Below are 18312 nucleotides of genomic sequence, written 5' to 3'. Positions count from 1 at the left end.
CTATATTTGGATGATTCTTTATAAGTGTTCGCTTGAATGAACATTACAATTGCCGCTCCGATAATTCGTCATGCTACCTTTGGAAGAACTACAGACCGGTATCACTAAAAGTGTAGTGTGCAAAACAATGGAGCATATTCTTTATAGTTGCATTATGTCTCATCTCACCAAGTACAGTCTTATTCATGCTAGTCAACACGGATTCCGTCAAGGGTTTTCTTGTTCAACGCAACTGGTTGAATTTACACATGACTTAGCAGTAGCTATCGACAATAGACAACTGATTGATTCTATTTTTCTCGACTTCAGAAAAGCGTTTGACGTTGTTCCTCATGACCTTCTCGTCTCCAAATTGCGAACGTATAAGCTTAACGAAAGTATCATTATGTGGATAGCCGAATTAGAGCTGTGCACGGGCTCGGGCCGGCCCGAAAGCCCGTACCCGGCCCGGCCCGTAGGACAGCGAAATCGGGCATCAAACATGTCGCTGGCGACTCATTGGGGTCGCCCCCTCCGGGACGATTCGAGTGCCTCCGCGAGTCACCAGAGTGAATTAGCCTTTAGTCAAAAGTTTAGAGCTCTGCGGGTTTCCGGGTAGTAAGGTTCCTGTAGTATTCATGCAAGTCATACCCACTGAAGGGGGCAGAACTAGGAATTTTACCTCCAGGCTTGGAACTCTAGGAATGCATCACGAGCCACACGGTGTGACTCAGAACCGAACCCCCTGGGCTCTAAACTTTGGACAAAAGCTGTACCTTCTGCGAAAGTGTCAATTTAGCCACGGTGCGCTGGGGCTTTGCATGCACAGCAGGAAGTGCTTTGTGTTAGCACCATCAAGTAAGGAATGTACTAGGAGGGTAGAAAGTACAAATGCTAACTAAAAGCAAACAAAAGCTAGGTGGGGCTCGAAACGCATTTTCGTTTCTAGCAGCTACCAATGCTGGAAGCCACTAGCTGTGGGAGCCTTGCTGTATGAAGGGTAGTATGAAGCGAAGGTGAGGCTGAGTACGGCGCACACGGGGTCGCCCTTGTAGCGCATACAATTTAGCCAAGCAGTGGCGGCAAGGGAAGATTTTGTAATGAACTGCGGTATAGCTTGAAGACTGGCAGCACTGACTGTTGACGGGAGGTTGTCAAAAGGAACGTCACTGCCAGCGCAAGAGAGGTCCTTGTTTTTTGCAGCAGCGTCCGGGGAAAGGATTAACTTCTTTGACTCGCCGTTGTCGGTATCAAGCGAAGGGAAAGATGGGACGTTTTGTCCAATTCTCGGGAAGACGTGGAACGTTCCGCGCTTTTCTCGGGAAGACGATTCGAAACGCACCTAACGCACCGCGCCAGGGATTGCATTCTCTCTTCTACTTCCGTGAGAGGCTTGGTTGTAGTGTTTCCCCGTATTTGCTTGCCAGCGAAGTAAACACAGCCCCTTCCTTCCTGTGAACAGCAGCAGCAGGAACATAGCCGCAACGTCGCCGTTTGCAGGAAAAAGTCATGCTGCAGCTTAATTATTGGCTGGCTTATCCTTTGACAACAGAAACAGCGGCCAGTCGCGGCACGGCATCTAAGGCTTACGAGACCACGCCTCTTTCATTCCGCTTCGTACTTAAGAGCAGTTCGTTCATTTCGTACACGTTATGAGCTTGAAGCATTCAGGCGTGTACCATGGAGAAGTTCAGTGCCGAAAACCTTAGAAGCGGAATTTCCAGCGGACGCTTTAAGCTTAATCCCAAACCTGATGCTAAGAGCGCTGTATGGGACAAGTTTCTCGTCGTCAGTGAGTGTGGAACGAATTCTCCCGTGGGTCATGTACAGTGCAAGATGTGCAAGACGTTCTTCGCCTACGTGTCTTCTAAAACTGGAACATCGCATCTGCAGAGGCACCGGTGTAAAAGCAGCTCAGCCAACGCAAGTACAATAACTTCGTATCTGAAACCGTCAAGCTCACAGCTTCCAGCATCGGCGAAGGAAAAGTTGACTGCAGCTTTAGCACACTTCTGTGCTAAAGATATGCGTCCATTTGACGTAGTCAGTAGCAGTGGCTTTGCAAAAGTAGCACAAGAGTTAATCAGCATTGGTTCTCGCCATGGCAATGTCGATGTCGGTGATGTCCTTCCGCATCGCACCACTGTCTCCAGAAAAGTAGCCGACCTATCAATGCAAATTCGAGGCAACTTAATGCCGAATGTTGTCACAGCTATGATCGAGGGTCGCTGTGCGATCACTACGGATATGTGGAGAGACGATTTTCGCAAAGTGGCGTACACGACGGCTACGGCACATTACATTGACAGCGAGTGGTGTCTGCACGCCCACGTTCTTTTTGCTTGTAATTTTTCTGAGGAACGCAAGACTGGGGAAAACATTCGGAAAGAGTTGCAACACTGTTTTTCTAAACTGGGGATTGACAGGGATGCTCTGCAGAAGGTTATGTTCGCGACTGACCAGGGTGCGAACATCATGTGTGCTCTCCAGTCCTACAAAAACAGAATGAACTGCTGCGCGCATCTTCTCAATACCGTTCTTCGGAACATATTCTCTGAAGATTTCATTCAAGCTGAAGCCCCATGTGTTGTGTTAGTGAGACACTGGAATATGTCAAATCAGTTGTGAAATTTCTGAAACAAAGTGGCCTAGCCAGCCAACTCAATCAAACCGTTCGCCAGGAAGTTCCGACAAGGTGGAATTCTAAACTTTCTATGCTGAAATCTATATTCGGCCAAATTACAGAAATTGAAGCTCTTCTTGAAGTGAGGAACTCTTCCATCATGGACAACTTGGACAAGACGGTTCTCAAGGAACTAATCGAATTTCTGGAGTCGTTTTCTGGAGGCGGAAAAAACACCAACGTCGCCGTTTGCCTTACTGCACTTTCCCAAACTTGAAAGAATTCTTGATGACCAAGTCCATCCATCAAATGCCACAGAAATGACGAAAATTCAACAACGTGCCCAACATTTACTGAAGAAAAAGGTTATCCTTACCATGGAGCACAAGATAGCAACGATGTTCTGCCCACAATTTCGGCACCTTAGGATGCTTTGCGCCGAGGAGCGCGATGAAGTCTACGGGCGCATACGAGAGCTCGTCGCGTCGACACCACAGGAGTTGCCGGAAACTATGCAAGAACAGCCTCCTGCGAAAAAGCCTTGCATGGATTTGTTCAGCGAGTGGAGCGACGGAATCAGCAATGGGATTCGGAGTGCCGAAAGAGACGAGCTGAGCGAGTACTTGGCCACAGAGTCAACCCCTTGCTCAGAGTTTGAGCTATCCCAGTTTTGGAGAAGCAAGGCAGCGACGTACCCAAAGCTTTCTCTTCTTGCCAAGAAAGCGTTAGCCATTCCGGCTACCATTTCAAGCAGCGAGAGAAATTTCGGCGCTGCCGGGTTCATTATGCAGGAGCGCCGCACTTGCCTCAAGCCGTCATCAATGGACGATTTGTTGTTTTTACATAATAACTTGGAGTGATAACTCTCTACATGCGCCGTGTTTGCATATACTCACTAATTTTCATCTAGACCATGAGAGCCGAGCATTTTGAAAACATTGAAATAAACTGATTTTCCTTAAATTATCTCTTTCTGTTTCATCGTCACTTCAATTTCAGTTTTGCAGGTCGGGCCAGGCACGGGCCGGGCCTTAACTCGGGCCGGGCCCGGGCGGGATTAGGTTTCTTCAGTGTCGGGCCGGGCCGGGCCTCCATCAGTAGTGTAGGGCTCGGGCCGGGCGCGGGCTGAAATTTGCGGCCCGTGCACAGCTCTAAGCCGAATACCTTTCTCAAAGACGGCAGACCGTGGTGGTTAATGGATGTTCATCGTCTTATGTTGATGTGACTTCAGGAGTGCCCCAGGGTTCAGTTTTGGGTCCTCGTTTGTTTTTGCTTTTTATAAATGATATTGCTGAAGGTAATCTTTCAGAATGTTTGCTGACGACTGTGTGGTCTACAGGGTGACTGATAATGCACGTGATCATGAGCGCTTGCAAAATGATCTGGATACAGTATTGGAATGGTAGACTAAAAGGAAGATGTCTCTTAATGTGGAAAAGTTGGTCAAATGTTTAGGGGAATCCCCTAAGGTGGAGTAGATTTGTAATAAGGGAGTAATTACTCATTGAAATCCACCCGAGCGCAGCCTTACGTCTACAAAGGAAAGCTTTACAGCTTTCTCAGAAACGTCGTAGTTAAAGAAAAATTCGTCCTGGTCCGGGGATCGAACCCGGGACCACCGCTTCACCGGAGCAGTCGCTCTACCAATTGAGCTAACCGGGACGGCAAGCTTATGGTAGGGCGAAAGCGAATTGATCAATAACTCGAAGTGGGGACAGTGTTGGTCAAATGGCGCAAATGACGTTTTTTTATTTGTCTGTATACGTACACATTCATAAATTCTGATCTGCCGAAGCACATTTTGCTTGTTGGCTGATCAGGCAGCAGGTGGAGAAATACCTTCATATGTATATATTACTTGTCTAAACACTCATACTAACATAGAAAAAAAAACAATAAACCAAACAAAACATAAACAAAAAAATTTTGAACACAAAATTGCACATACGAAAGAACTCAAGCTATACACAGGGAAATACATTTGCACACCAATTTCTCATGTCAGTCAGTCATCATCCTACGTTTGTTACTTGCAATACATAGATCATCGGGAATTTCATTAAATACAGCCGGTACATAATAACTGCGCATCTTTTTACCATAGTTTGTATAAACCCGTGGCTTAAAAAAACGTTCTGTTTTTCTCAAGGTGACATCTTTTTTTACGGGAGTCTTATATTCATTTGAATAATAATACCGTGTTAACACAACAAAGCGAAATAGTTCACGAATTTGAAGGATGCCTAACTCATCGTATCTCTCTTTCATGTCAACCGAGTGTAGTTTTGTGCCGTACGATATAGTGTTGACGATTCTTTTTAGGATAACATTTAATGCTTCTTTCTTGTATTCGGAGCAGTTACCGTATAGAGTAATGCCGTACTTTAAAACAGGTTCTACTAATGCTGTATAGATCAGTCGCCTAAGATGGAGCGGAGCTTTACCACGAAGGTGATACATCATAGCCGCAATGTCCCTTATCTTTCGAGAGAGGTAGACGATGTGGTCGCTCCATGTAAGGTGTTGGTCAAAGTGGATGCCCAGATACAGAACTGTTCGCTCTATTTGCATAGCTTTACAATTACACTGGTAACAATGGGATGTATGAAGATACAGTGGTTGGTTGAAAGCAACAATTTTATGAGGGTTTTTAAAGCATGTCAGTTTTGTTTTGTTCACGTTTAAAAAAATGAAATTTTGCGAGAACCAGTCAACAACTTCACTTATATCTGTTTGAAATGACTCCACGCCTGTACGATAATCAGTAGCTTCAAGCGCTAGCGCTGTGTCGTCAGCGTATTGAAAAACGTTTGACTTAAGCTGTAACAAACCCAAATCGGATACATATATGTTAAAAAGTAGTGGGCCAAGTGTACTTCTCTGAGGTACACCGAATTTAACATTTTTTAAATCTCCATGCGTATTATCAAGCATCACACACTGCAATCTACCTGTAAAATAATTGACAAAAAACTTGTTAAAATGACCGCGGAACCCAAGTGAGCTTAATTTTTCGAGTAGTAGTGTATGGTCTATTGTGTCAAATGCCTTAAGTCCAGAAATAAGGCTAACACGATGTGATTATTTTCTAGTGCATTGTAAACATAGTCAGAAAATTCTTCAAGAAGTGTAGTCGTACTTCTATTCCTTGTGAAGCCAAACTGCGCATCATTGTTCAAAGAGTATTTTTCACAGAATGATTCCATAACATATGCAACATGCTTTTCCATAATATGTGCTATTGATGAAGTATTGCGATCGGCCTATAATTTGTAAAATCACCTTTCTTCCCGTGTTTGTAGATTGGCCTGACAACAGATATCTTAAGTTCTTCGGGGATATCACCAGTTTCGAATATACCATTCAATATGTTCATAAGCACTTCTTTCAAAGCGTCAAAGTTTCTGCAAAGATCTCTCAGACGAATGCCATCATACCCAGGTGGCTTGAACTGCTTAATTCTGCACATAATGCTCCATAGCTCGTCCACTGATATCAGTGGCAGATATGCAGTATGCACACATGTCCGCTTCGGTCGATGTGGTACAGGCCTACTGACAGCTATATTCCGCAACTTTTCGGTTGTGTGTATAAACACGTCATTAAATTTTTCACACAGCACTTTCACGTTCTCTTTTGGAAAATTCTTTTTTACTGCTTCATCAACGGAAGCCTTTCTCTGTCTACCCATCAGTTAGTTCATTGGCAATTTGCCACGTTTTCTTTCCGTCATGTTTGTTCAGTGAAAACTGTCGTGCGTAAAAGGATCTTTTCGCCAGACGCATTTTCGCCGTTACCTGATTCCGCAGAGCGCGATATTCATCTCTTCGAGCTTTATCTTCAGGTTGCTTCCTGCATTTTTGCCACGCTTTATCTTTCGCACAGCACAACTGTGCTATCTCATGAGTTATCCACTTCTGATCTGGTCTTCTTATTTTGACGTTAACAGATTTAGTTGACTGTGCATAGACGTTGTGAAAGATTTCAATAGTTTTGCTATATAAGCTGATATGATCTAAGTCTAAAAAGGAACTCCAGTTAAGATTGCGAATTAATTGGTCTACTTTTCTGTTATCTAGAACAGAACCTGTAATAATACCTCCATCAGTTGTATGATCCTCAGACAGAATTGCAACCGTCACAAAGTAATGATCAGCTAGTTTTTGCTTGATAACTCCCGAAACATACTGCTGGTTTTGCAAACGAATAATTATGTGGTCAATGCATGACTTGGTAATATTAGCACCTAAGTATTCCTCTCTCGTGCATTCATTAATTACATTCACAAGACCAAATCCTGCCAGCAAATTGAGGTAATCTGCTGTGATACCTTTTGTCTCTTTCATAATGTCTATGTTTAGATCCCCTGCAATGATGAAGTTCTTCTCATTCATATATTTATGAAAAAAAGTATGCAGCTCATCTAGAAATGCACTGGCATTCAGATTTGGTGGCCTGTATATTGCACATAAAGTGTAATCTGTATTTCCTTTGGAAATAGAGAGAGTGAGCGCCTCTGCGTGAATAAAGCTGACGTCAATTCTATTCGTCATCCACTCATTTTTTATGAACAGCATAACACCGCCTCCTTTACGGTTTTCACGACACAATGCGTACTGAGTGTACCCTGCAAATGTAAATGCACATTTTCTCGACACATCTATATTCACCTCTGTGAGAATAATAACATCAAATGGAACCGCAGCAGTCTTTAAAATGAATCCTATTTCATCCCAGTATTTGTTTAAACTTCTGATGTTGACGTGCAGCAAACCGAGTTCATGGTTCAAATCTGCATCTCTCTGTGCAGTTTCAACATGAACGTTCCACTAGCTAAATGAGTCAAAGAATGCCATTACGCTAGTTTCTCAAGATCCTTAGCAGAGTTGATACTAATTATCGATGCACCTTCACTTTTTCGGACAAGAATTTTGCCGTTGCTCACCCAGACGAATTTGAACCCTCGATCTTTCGCAAGCTTCTTGCAATCAGCAAGCAGCATTTTCTGAGCTCTGGTCAGGTTCTCATTTATGTAGATTTTTTCTTTTTTCAGCGCGCGCTTTTTCGCCAGCCACATGTCCCGTGTGGCTTGGTCCACGAAGCGAACAATAATCGGCGCAATCTTATCTTTTTGTGCCTTGAGTCGATGCAGCCCTTCTATTTTCTGTCGCTCTGGTGTCTGTACATTCAACTTTTCACTGAGGTCAGTCAGAACTTGGTAAAGGTCCTGATTAGGGGCTTAAGCAATCCCACGTATTTCTACATTTCTGCGCCTTGTGTACTGCTCTGCGCTTTCAACACAATCTTTTAGCCTGGCAATCTCAGTGTCCTTTTCAGTCAATTTTTCATTCAGTTCTTCAGTTGTTTTCTTTAGTTCAGTTATCTCGTTTTCATGACTGGTAATCTTTGACAAGAGTTCGTCGTATTTGGAAGCAAGCATTTCCATTGCTTTTTCTACTGCCTGTGTGGTAGCACTCTGTTTGTCTACCTTGTTTTCAAGCGTTTCTAGTCGGCTCAAAATTTTTGTAAGCTTCTGGCTGAAGCCTTCAATCAGAGTGTTCATAGCGGTTGTCTTGGGAGACGGGGGCCTACTACTCTGCATTGTCTCATCATTTTCGCTGCTTGATGTATCATCATCAGTACTTTCTGTTTCCCTGCAGTCAACACACTTCCAGGCCGATAAATCGCCTGAACCTATGTTCTTAAGAGCTGATTTAGTTGTACCTGAGCATTTTATGTGGAAAGACTTTTCACAGTTACTGCATTTAAAAACGTAGTTTTCTTGCCAAAATTCTTCGAACAAGAGAAACACTGCTGAAGAGCCATTGGTGAGTACAAAGAAGGTCACAAAAAAGGTGCAGTCCAGTGGAGTGTACAAGAAAACAACAACAACAAAAAAAAACAAAGTGTCGCTTACCTAAGAGCAACAGGACAAGAATTAGCACAACATTCGATGCTCCACCGGACTGCGGAGGGTCGCCTTTCGCTGCTTCCTTTTGTAGTGCTTAAATCCCGTGGTCCATGACGTCAGTTTCCTGTAGGCGGTGACGGCGAAGTTATCTGTCGATGCTTTGGTGCTTCTATCTTCATTCCACGCTCCCGTCATGCAGCAGGATCATCTGGCCAGTAAGGGACACATCGGCGCCTAAGAGCAACAGGACAAGAATTAGCACAACATTCGATGCTCCACCGGACTCCTTGTTTAGGGGAATCCCCCAAGGTGGAGTAGATTTGTAATAAGGGAGTAATTACTCATTGACATCCACCCGAGCGTAGCCTTACGGCTACAAAGGAAAACTATACAGCTTTCTCAGAAACATCGTAGTTAAAGAAAAATTTGTCCTGGTCCGGGGATCGAACCCGGGACCACCGCTTCACCGGAGCAGTCGCTCTACCAATTGAGCTAGCCGGGACGGCAAGCTTATGGTAGGGCAAGAGTGAATTGATCAATAACTCGAAGTGGGGAACAGTGTTGGTCGAATGTTTAGGGGAATCCCCCAAGGTGGAGTAGATTTGTAATAAGGGAGTAATTACTCATTGACATCCACCCGAGCGCAGCCTTACGGCTACAAAGGAAAGCTATACAGCGTTCTCAGAAACTTCGTAGTTAAAGAAAAATTCGTCCTGCTCCGGGGATCGAACCCGGGACCACCGCTTCACCGGAGCAGTCGCTCTACCAATTGAGCTAACCGGGACGGCAAGCTTATGGTAGGGCGAGAGCGAATTGACCAATAACTCGAAGTGGGAACAGTGTTGGTGAAATGTTTAGGGGAATCCCCCAAGGTGGAGTAGATTTGTAATAAGGGAGTGATTACTCATTGATATCCACCCGAGCGCAGCCTTACGGCTACAAAGGAAAGCTATACAGCTTTCTCAGAAACTTCGTAGTTAAAGAAAAATTCGTCCTGGTCCGGGGATCGAACCCGGGACCACCGCTTCACCAGAGCAGTCGCTCTACCAATTGAGCTAACCGGGACGGCATGCTTATGGTAGGGCGAGAGCAAATTGATCAATAACTCGAAGTGGGAACAGTGTTGGTCAAATGTTTAGGGGAATCCCCCAAGGTGGAGTAGATTTGTAATAAGGGAGTAATTACTCATTGACATGTACCCGAGCACAGCCTTACGGCTAATTCGCTCTCGCCCTACCATAAGCTTGCCGTCCCGGTTAGCTCAATTGGTAGAGCGACTGCTCCGGTGAAGCAGTGGTCCCGGGTTCGATCCCCGAACCAGGACGAATTTTTCTTTAACCACGAAGTTTCTGAGAAAGCTGTATAGCTTTCCTTTGTAGCCGTAAGGCTGCGCTCGGGTGGATGTCAATGAGTAATTACTCCCTGATTACAAATCTACTCCACCTTGGGGGATTCCCCTAAACATTTGACCAACACTGTTCCCACTTCGAGTTATTGATCAATTCGCTCTAGGCCTACCATAAGCTTGCCGTCCCGGTTAGCTCAATTGGTAGAGCGACTGCTCCGGTGAAGCGGTGGTCCCGGGTTCGATCCCCGGACCAGGACGAATTTTTCTTTAACTACGAAGTTTCTGAGAAAGCTGTATAGCTTTCCTTTGTAGCCGTAAGGCTGCGCTCGGGTGGATGTCAATGAGTAATTACTCCCTTATTACAATGTGGAAAAGTGTGTACACGTCACTTTTACAAGAAAGAGGTCGTATCAAATAAACACTTATACATTAGGTAGCAGAGATTTAAAAAACGTTTCAGAACATAAATACCTGGGAGTTCTTTTTACATCAGATCTTGGATGGGCAAAACACATTAACTGCAAAAAGACTAAAGCTGCTGGGGTGTTGGTATTCTTATGACGCAATTTTAGTCAGCTGCCAAGTAGTCGCAAAGAAAAGTTATATTTAGTAATGTCCGCTCGTTATTAGAATACGCTTGCGTGTGCTGGGATCCGTATACTGCCGAACTTGTTGATGAAATTGAGAAGATACAAAACAGGGCAGTGAGGTTTGTTCACGGTAATTGGAGCAGAAATCTTAGTGTGCGAGAAATTAAAACCAAACTGAAATGGCAGGAGCTGAAGGAGCGCAGGAAAGATTTGAGGTTAAAATTTTTTCATAATATATACCACTCTAAAACCGGTATAAGTAGAGATCTATTCACAAAACCTCCATGTTATATATCAAAAAGGCGTGACCACTCTCTGAAAGTTCGTGAACTTTGTTTAAAAATGACGTCTTGCGTTATTCTTTTTTTGCACGTACGATTAGAGACTGGAATGCTTTGCCACCGAATGTTGTTTCAGTGCTAGCAAATGATGCTTTTCACCGCGTTTTGCGCATGTGATATCGAAGTGATTTTTGTTGCGATGATGTCCCCCCCTGCTGTAATGCCTAAAACAGGCAATTCAGGTAATAACTAACTAACTAACTAACTAACTAACTAACTAACTAACTAACTAACTAACTAACTAACTAACTAACTAACTAACTAACTAACTAACTAACTAACTAACTAACTAACTAACTAACTAACTAACTAACTAACTAACTAACTAACTAACTAACTAACTAACTAACTAACTAACTAACTAAATAACTAAATAAATAAATAAAGGTACCCCCTTCGTCAAAAGTAACCGGGCACACAGATGGCTTGTTTCTTAGCCGCGAAGCGAAGCACTTATGGCAGCCCTCAAGCTGTGAATGTGTATAGAGTATACGGTGAGCCCTTGTCCCCATGTTCTGACACCTATCGGTCCTGATGGGTGCCATAAATGCTCCGTTACACGGTTGAGAATAAAAAACCTGCTGCTCGTTTACTTTTGGCAAAGGGGGTAAATGCACTCCTCTTTTCTCTAACGCCGTCATCCTGGTCAAACACAAAGAGAGGTCAACACGTGAAATTATAGAGGCATTTCATATTCACGATAAAAGTGGCGGGTGCATCAGCGATCCTTCTATCGATCTCAACGCCACGGCGTTGATGTGTGCTTCTTGTCACCGTCATGTATGATCAGTAGTTTTGGTTGTCTTCCTTTACTTTTGGTGTTTTCCAGCGTAGGAAAGCATTTAAAGAACATTTTCTTCGCATAAAAGTCAACTGCAAGTAATACCGACTCGCCCAAATCTCAGCCTTAGTTAAATGTTGCCAGGTTCAGTTTCCAATGGCGGCCTTTCCAGCCATCCTAGTCCGCCTTATTCGCGCAAACTTCTCAATCTCAAACGCCCATCTAACGTACTGCCGCCCTCTGCTATACATGCCCTCTCTCTGAATTCATTCCGTAACCGTTAGTGACCTTTTCTTCTGATTGCGTACCCTGCCCAACCCATTTCTTCTTCCGGGTTTCGACTAGGATGTCCGTAAGCAGCATTTTTTTTCCTGACCCACTCTGCTTTCTTCCCGACTCCTTAGTTGCACCTATCATATCTATTTCCATAGCTCGCTGCGTTGCCCTTAACTTAAGCTGAACCCTTTTCGCTAGCGTTCATGTTTCTGCCCCATAGGTGACCCAGCAAGCAACGTACCTCCCCATGTGCGCCTAAAAATGGTGGAATGTCCCAGTCCCAGTATAACGTTTATCAAACGCTTCCAGACTATAGAGGCAAGGCACAGAAGCACACGCAAAAATGCAGTGCTCCCACTAAAGGTCTAGGAAATTTTTTTCGGGAGTTTTAAGCAGCAATAAAAACGAATCAATGCATTTTGCCCCAGAAAGATAACTGGGTATAATGTTTTCGGGACCAATGGTTTTCAACAAGAAATAAAAGTCGACTGCTCGCTCTCTTTTCTCTCTCCCTAGGGCCACAAGCTGCGGGGAGAGAAGGTTTTTGAGAAGGTCGTTTTGAGAGATGAAGCAGCGGTTTCATTCGAACAGCCGAAGGAAGCGGTCAACTCCGCGCTTCTCTCGGCGCATGCGTTTCTCGCACGTGGGCCGTCGGCTCCATGCTGCAGGCAGGCGACGGAAGTCTGCATTTTCAACGCGTCGCCAGAAGCGGTGGGCACCAGCTCTCCCGTCGTCTAGCATTTTCCCTGCTGCCGCCCAACTTCAACATTGTGTGGTGGTCCCTCCAGGCGTCTCCGACTATCGGCACTTCTCGCTGCGCCGCTGTCTAGCAGAAGAGCAGTAATGGCTTCCCGTCACTCACCCGGCTTCCTCGCTGAACGGAAGCCATTTTGCGCGCCCCAGCCGTGAACAAGCCCCAGCACGCGGCAGTTCTTGCTCTAGTCACTGTGCCAACTGGACTGCTGTGGACTTCGTAGGATTCACGGCAGTTTTCCCGCGCACCTCGGCGTGCCCATAACATTCCTTTTGGAAATGATGCCGCGGCGGCGCATCGCAAGTCCTTTGCGCAGCTTCACGGCCGCACTGATGCCGCTGTTCGAGGCGGCGTTCGCGGCGGCGGAGTTCGTGGCAATAGGCGACTCCTCGCACGCACCCTGCATTCCTCAGCGCCTCCGACGACTGCAGCGGATTGGTGGTGGAAGCGTGTTCGTCTACTACGGTCATAGCGTTAAGGACCTTCGGAGACCCACCACTCTCTTTCTGCGAGGCCCATGGATTAGCCTGCTCTACCTACTTCGACACCGCCCAGCCATCCTGTCGCAGCGGTATACAGTTTGTGCAGTGTTCGCATGGCTATGTTGACTCTCTCCCACCGGATTAATCGTGCGTTGATCTCGACTCCCACTCTGGACTGTGCTGCATGCGCGGTCTGCCGCATCATGGATGCAGCTCGCCATCGCACCTACCTCAAGACGTCTCCTCTCTCACCTGGCTTCAAGCAGTATTATCCCCACACTTAGTCAAAAGAAAATAAAATTACCAGGATTGTTACGAGGGTGTTACGCGTATGTTTGAGCGTTCGCTATTCTGTGAGAGGGCGCAGGGCAGAATGGCTGCGTTTAATTTATGGTTTCAGCTGTTGCAGCCTTCTATTTCATCCCTGGGATTCCGTAGGCAATAACGTCGTCAAGGTATGTTGGTTTATTTTATTTATTTATTTATTTAAACATGCTGCAGGTCCTTTTCGCACTTTTTTATTTTGTTCTAGTAGAAGTAATTTTTTTTTGTTTTGATAACGCGTCTCTGAAGCTTGCTCCGAGTCTCTAAGCGAGAGGGGGTTTCAACTTGAAGGAAATCCGTGACCTGAAATCGCGTGACTGCAGCGTACGCCCATCTCGTCATTTCTTTTGTCACCCAAGTTACTCGTTACATACGTTTGCTTTTGCGTGTGAATATCTGCTTTTGTAGCCCTCACAATACTTGCTTAAGCTGCATCAATTTTCAGCCTGTATTCTGTTTTTCTTGCTTCATTTTGCACATTTCTCACAGCTAGAAAAAAAAGTGGCCATCACTATTTGAGTGAGTGATGCCGTAGGGCTACGTACATTGTGTATTATATGGTGCATACGTTTGCGTCTGCTGTTCGTATTCATTCAAATTTGCGCCGTTGAACGTAAGTTTTGTTCTGCACGGACTTCCAATTCGGGCTGTATTGTTTTTTTTTTACTGCAACATGACTGTATTTTGATTATGGTGGTGTATGGTGCGGTCGCCGGTATTGACGTGAGCCTGCAAGTCGTGCTAAGAGCACAGCTTGTAAACTGAAATGACTTCTGTATGGCGCAGCTATTTGCTCTATATGCGCAAGATCGGGTGACTTTTTGAATTCATTTTTTTTGTGTGTAAATTGCTAGGACATTTCACGTAAACGGATAAGTGCAAAACGGCCGAGTCAGCACGCATTCACATGAGTGGACAGGTGTATTACGCCACCTGTAACGTAAGTATGCGCCTAAAATTTGACACATATTTGAGTTTGGGTACCTGCAGGGTGCTTGAAAAAGGAGGAATAATTTTATTGAACCAGAGCCGAGAAATCGAGCATTAACCTTTTAGGGCTATCCATGGGACGCAAAACTTTTTGGACATTGATAGTTGTGGGGACGTTTTTGGATGTGTTTGGGAAAAATGAGCACCTCTTGGGGAGATTCTAAATGTCCCGATGGGCTATTTCTGGGAGATTTTGAGTTTGTTGGGTGAGTGCCGGTAAGATACAGCTGTTGCATGCTTTTCTTTTGAGGAATGCTGGTAAACTGCCGTTCGTGCTATGAGAGAACCAGATAAATGCGCAGCACCTCATTCTTAAGGTGAACGATGAGCGCAAACGCTAGAAAATCCGCGAAGAAGAGGGAAACGCAAGGAGAAGCTGTTGTCCCTGTGTCTCTCTCTTCTTCGTGGATTCTCTTGTGCTTGCGCTCATCGTTCACCGTAAGAATATCATGCACAAACCTGCTACAACCAGAATTTTATTGATGAACCCCATTCCTATATTCTCCTAGTTATATCACTTTCGTTTTCCGGAACTGCGGTCATTACCTGCCCTTGGTTTCCAGCGCCTCACGACCAATCGTACACTGCTGCTTGCTTCCAAGACTGATGAACATAAAGTTTTTGCCCTGAATATCAGTTTTTACACGCACCGTTGAACTTTGACTGTAGAAGTCATGATCATTCTTTGCATTTAATCTAGGTAACTTAGCAAGGGAATGCAAAGCAGCAAATTTCAGATTACTAAGATATTATCCATTTACTCTTATCAAAAACTATTCCGAATACAGGTCTCTCCATGCCGTCTGCAAACAAGCTATGAATACTACTGGATATGTAGCGTCTCCGTGCCTGACACCATTCCTCACTCCTATTTTATTACTTTTTTTTATGAAGGCTTACGGTGCCTGCGCTGGCGTTATATATATTCAAGTATAATTTTACATGAGCCTCTTCTTTACCCTGATTTCCTAATGCCTGCACGACTGCTGAGGTTTCAACGAAGCGAAATGCTTTCCCGTACTCTGTGAAGGTTGGTTACATTCTGTGGGCTTTTTTCCCACGTGATTGATGATGCGAATCTTGTCTAGCTTCGATTGGCCTTTACAGAATTTTCCTATGTCATATGCTTAACTGAAGTTTATTGGTGTCCCGAATGCATAAGCAACGACCGTAGTGGGGTAGCGCCGGCACCGAGGCGGCGTTCGAAGTAAACATCAGCCGCAGTGCACCAGCCTCGTATTGCTGAGCGGCGGGAGACCCTGAGTCCTCGGTGCGGAGGGTGCAGAAAGGGGGGTGGAGGGGCGAGGGGCGGCGATAGCCAGAGGCGACTTCCTCGAGAGATTCGGAGCGCCGTGCGCAAGGCGCGGCAGAGGAGAGGAACGGGAGGGCCCTCCGTAACCCAACACGACTGCTGCGCCGTGCTGCTGGACGCCGGCGGGACGCCGACAGCGAGCGCACGCTCGGTAATCTGCTGCCACAGTGGCCGCGCTCCTCTTCCCCCCGAAAGTCACACGAGGCGCCGGCGACAGGCCTAGCGACGCTCCTTTCTGCCTGGACGCTGCGGCGGCGTCACCATGCTGATCGGCCGAGAGTGCCCCCGTGCCGGCGGCCGCCTGCTGCAGCGAGGTCTCGCTGGCTGCCGCCTGGTCGCCGGATATCTGCCGCGTCTCTTCGCCGTGGCCCTGGTCGCTGGTGCAATGGCGACGGTGCAGGCGTCCTGTCCGTCGCGGGAGTTTATCTACCCTTGCACCTGCACCGAGACATTCATCGGCAACTACGTCATGTGCACCGCCGTTCGTCAGGAACAGCTACGGCTCCCATTCCAGTACCTCAGGGACTACAACCTCAGCCGGCTGTTCCTCAGCAACGTCACGTCCAGCCTCAGGCCCGACATCTTCATGGGCCTCAAGGTCGGCACTTTCAAGGTGGCCGATTCCATGTTCAAAATTGAAGAGGCCCACCATTCGGGATGGCCCCAAGTAGAACGATGGACGAGGATCCAAAACCTGGAGTTGATGCGCTGCTACGTCGACGCTGGCACTGACTTCTTCGGTGCCCTGGACGAGCTGGAGACGCTGTCCTTTCTCAACAGCTCTGTGAGGAGCTTTGGCCGTGAGTGGATCGGTGCGCTGGTGAATCTGACCCACTTGGTGGTGGAGACGGTCACCTTCCGCGAGCTCGACCACGACGCACTGGCCGACCTGCCGCGGCTCGCCACACTCGTCTGGGCCGGCAATGGCGCCACCGTCCTGACGAGGCAATTCTTCCCGCGTCGGGCGAGATACCTCAAGAGCATCGATCTCAGGTGAGCCCATCTCGGGTCGCTGCTTCCATCCAGCGCGCATGCGCTGTCTGCCTGCACCACACCGTGCGCAAGATAAAGGCCGACAAGGCGGCTCTGAGTCCGTACGACTAATAATTCGCAGCTCATGACAACTTCACTCGCTCACTTGGAACAAATCTTTCACGTCGAGGGCATTCATTTGCAATGAGATTTTTCAGAAAGTGACGACTCGAACGGATAGAATGACATCGTAACGAGAATGACCCCGAAGTCACCCTCTGGCTGTAACGTATCTTCTATGTAATTACTTTCTTGTTGTTTTAGCTGCAAGAATACGAGCTCGTAGCTTGCCAGGCTGAAGATATGTCAGCTGCAGATAAGTAAACAGCGGCCGCAAATATCTCGCAGATGGTGCACGCGCCAGCGCTGTGAGTGAAATGGCAAGAATTAAAGGGCTTTTGCAAAACAGAGCTCACGGAGAGCCCAAGCACGATCGCCGCGCCGGATGCAGGGGGTCGATCTTTGGCCAAAATAACTGAAGCAAGAAAGCATTTTAGCAATGAAACAATTGCGGGTGGTCTATTTCAGTGTGTTTCATCGCCATCTGACTTGCTGCACTGAGCATGGGGCTTATCTTATGCATCGTTCCTCGCACCGGTGATTAATCTTCGGAAAAGAGCACTGCAAATAATAGCATCGGTACCTCAGTATTGACCACCGGAACCAATATACAGTTTCCTTAATTCGCAATTGCTAGAATGCACTTTTGGCGCACAGCATCATACAGCTGACGTTTCTTCCATCTTGATATTCCTTTCAAATAACACTAGAGACCGTCACAACAGTACTCTCAATGAGCCTGTAACGTAGACAGACGTCGAATAATACAGCGCTAAAGTGTGGAACGTCATTTCATCCGACATTGATGCAATGCATTGCACCCGTTTTAAAACCAGACATATTATTAGAACAGAACACCTCACCCCACAAGTTAACGCTATCAGCAACTGCCTAGAAATACTGTACTTTTGTAAAGATCGGTTACTGGCCTCGTCGGTTAAGGATCCCGTTTCGTGCGTCACCATTAGTTTGTGTATGTTTTCTGCGCTATAATAGTAAAACGAAGAACGTACAGCTTTGAGACAGCACACCGAAAAGCGTGGTCCGAACGGGCGCTGTCTTAACACTATGTTCTATGTTCAAGTAATATTTCTGACCAACCGCCCTTTCAGTATAATTTGATAATAAAAAGTACACAGATATACTTCAAAAAGAAACATGCGAAAAATGAAATGGCGACGGCGCACCGGCGTTTAACCTTGAATACTGCAAGACAGAATTTGATTTTGATTTGGTCTTAACGATCTAGGGCAGATGAAGTTGATGCTTTATCATAGTCTTTTTTTTCTACACTAAGCTATTGTTACTTAGTTTGGGGCACTACTACTGTTACGAACCTAGATAAAATACACAAGTTGCAAAAAAAAGCAGTGCGCATCATTTCAAATGCGGGGCACGACGCGCACTTCACACCCATTTTGAAAAAAAAAAGAACCTCATCCCATTGCCAAATCTCTGAAATTCATTGCTCGCCTCATGCTACCACACCTCGACGAAAAATAAAGAACT

General features: G+C 46.0%; 1 protein-coding gene and 1 non-coding gene across 2 annotated transcripts in view; one reads left to right on the top strand and one right to left on the bottom strand.

The window, feature by feature from the left end:
* Positions 1-9504: 9504 nt before the first annotated feature.
* Positions 9505-9578, bottom strand: TRNAT-GGU (transfer RNA threonine (anticodon GGU)). Its single transcript has one exon. It is a non-coding gene; the product is annotated as a tRNA-Thr (tRNA).
* A 6237-nt stretch (positions 9579-15815) lies between these two features.
* The window catches only part of LOC149326674 (protein artichoke-like), a 269121-nt gene continuing 266624 nt past the window's right edge, over positions 15816-18312 (top strand). Inside the window, exon 1 of the mRNA XM_089563880.1 lies at positions 15816-16704. Coding sequence (XP_089420006.1) covers positions 15974-16704 — 731 coding nt within the window. The 5' untranslated portion in view covers positions 15816-15973. The remainder of the gene's footprint in view (positions 16705-18312) is intronic.

This window comes from Amblyomma mixtum, chromosome 10, assembly GCF_055824585.1.
Source record: "Amblyomma mixtum isolate Tamu chromosome 10, ASM5582458v1, whole genome shotgun sequence".
Taxonomy (NCBI): Eukaryota; Metazoa; Arthropoda; class Arachnida; order Ixodida; family Ixodidae; genus Amblyomma; species Amblyomma mixtum.
This window is presented reverse-complemented; position numbering and strand designations above follow the sequence as displayed.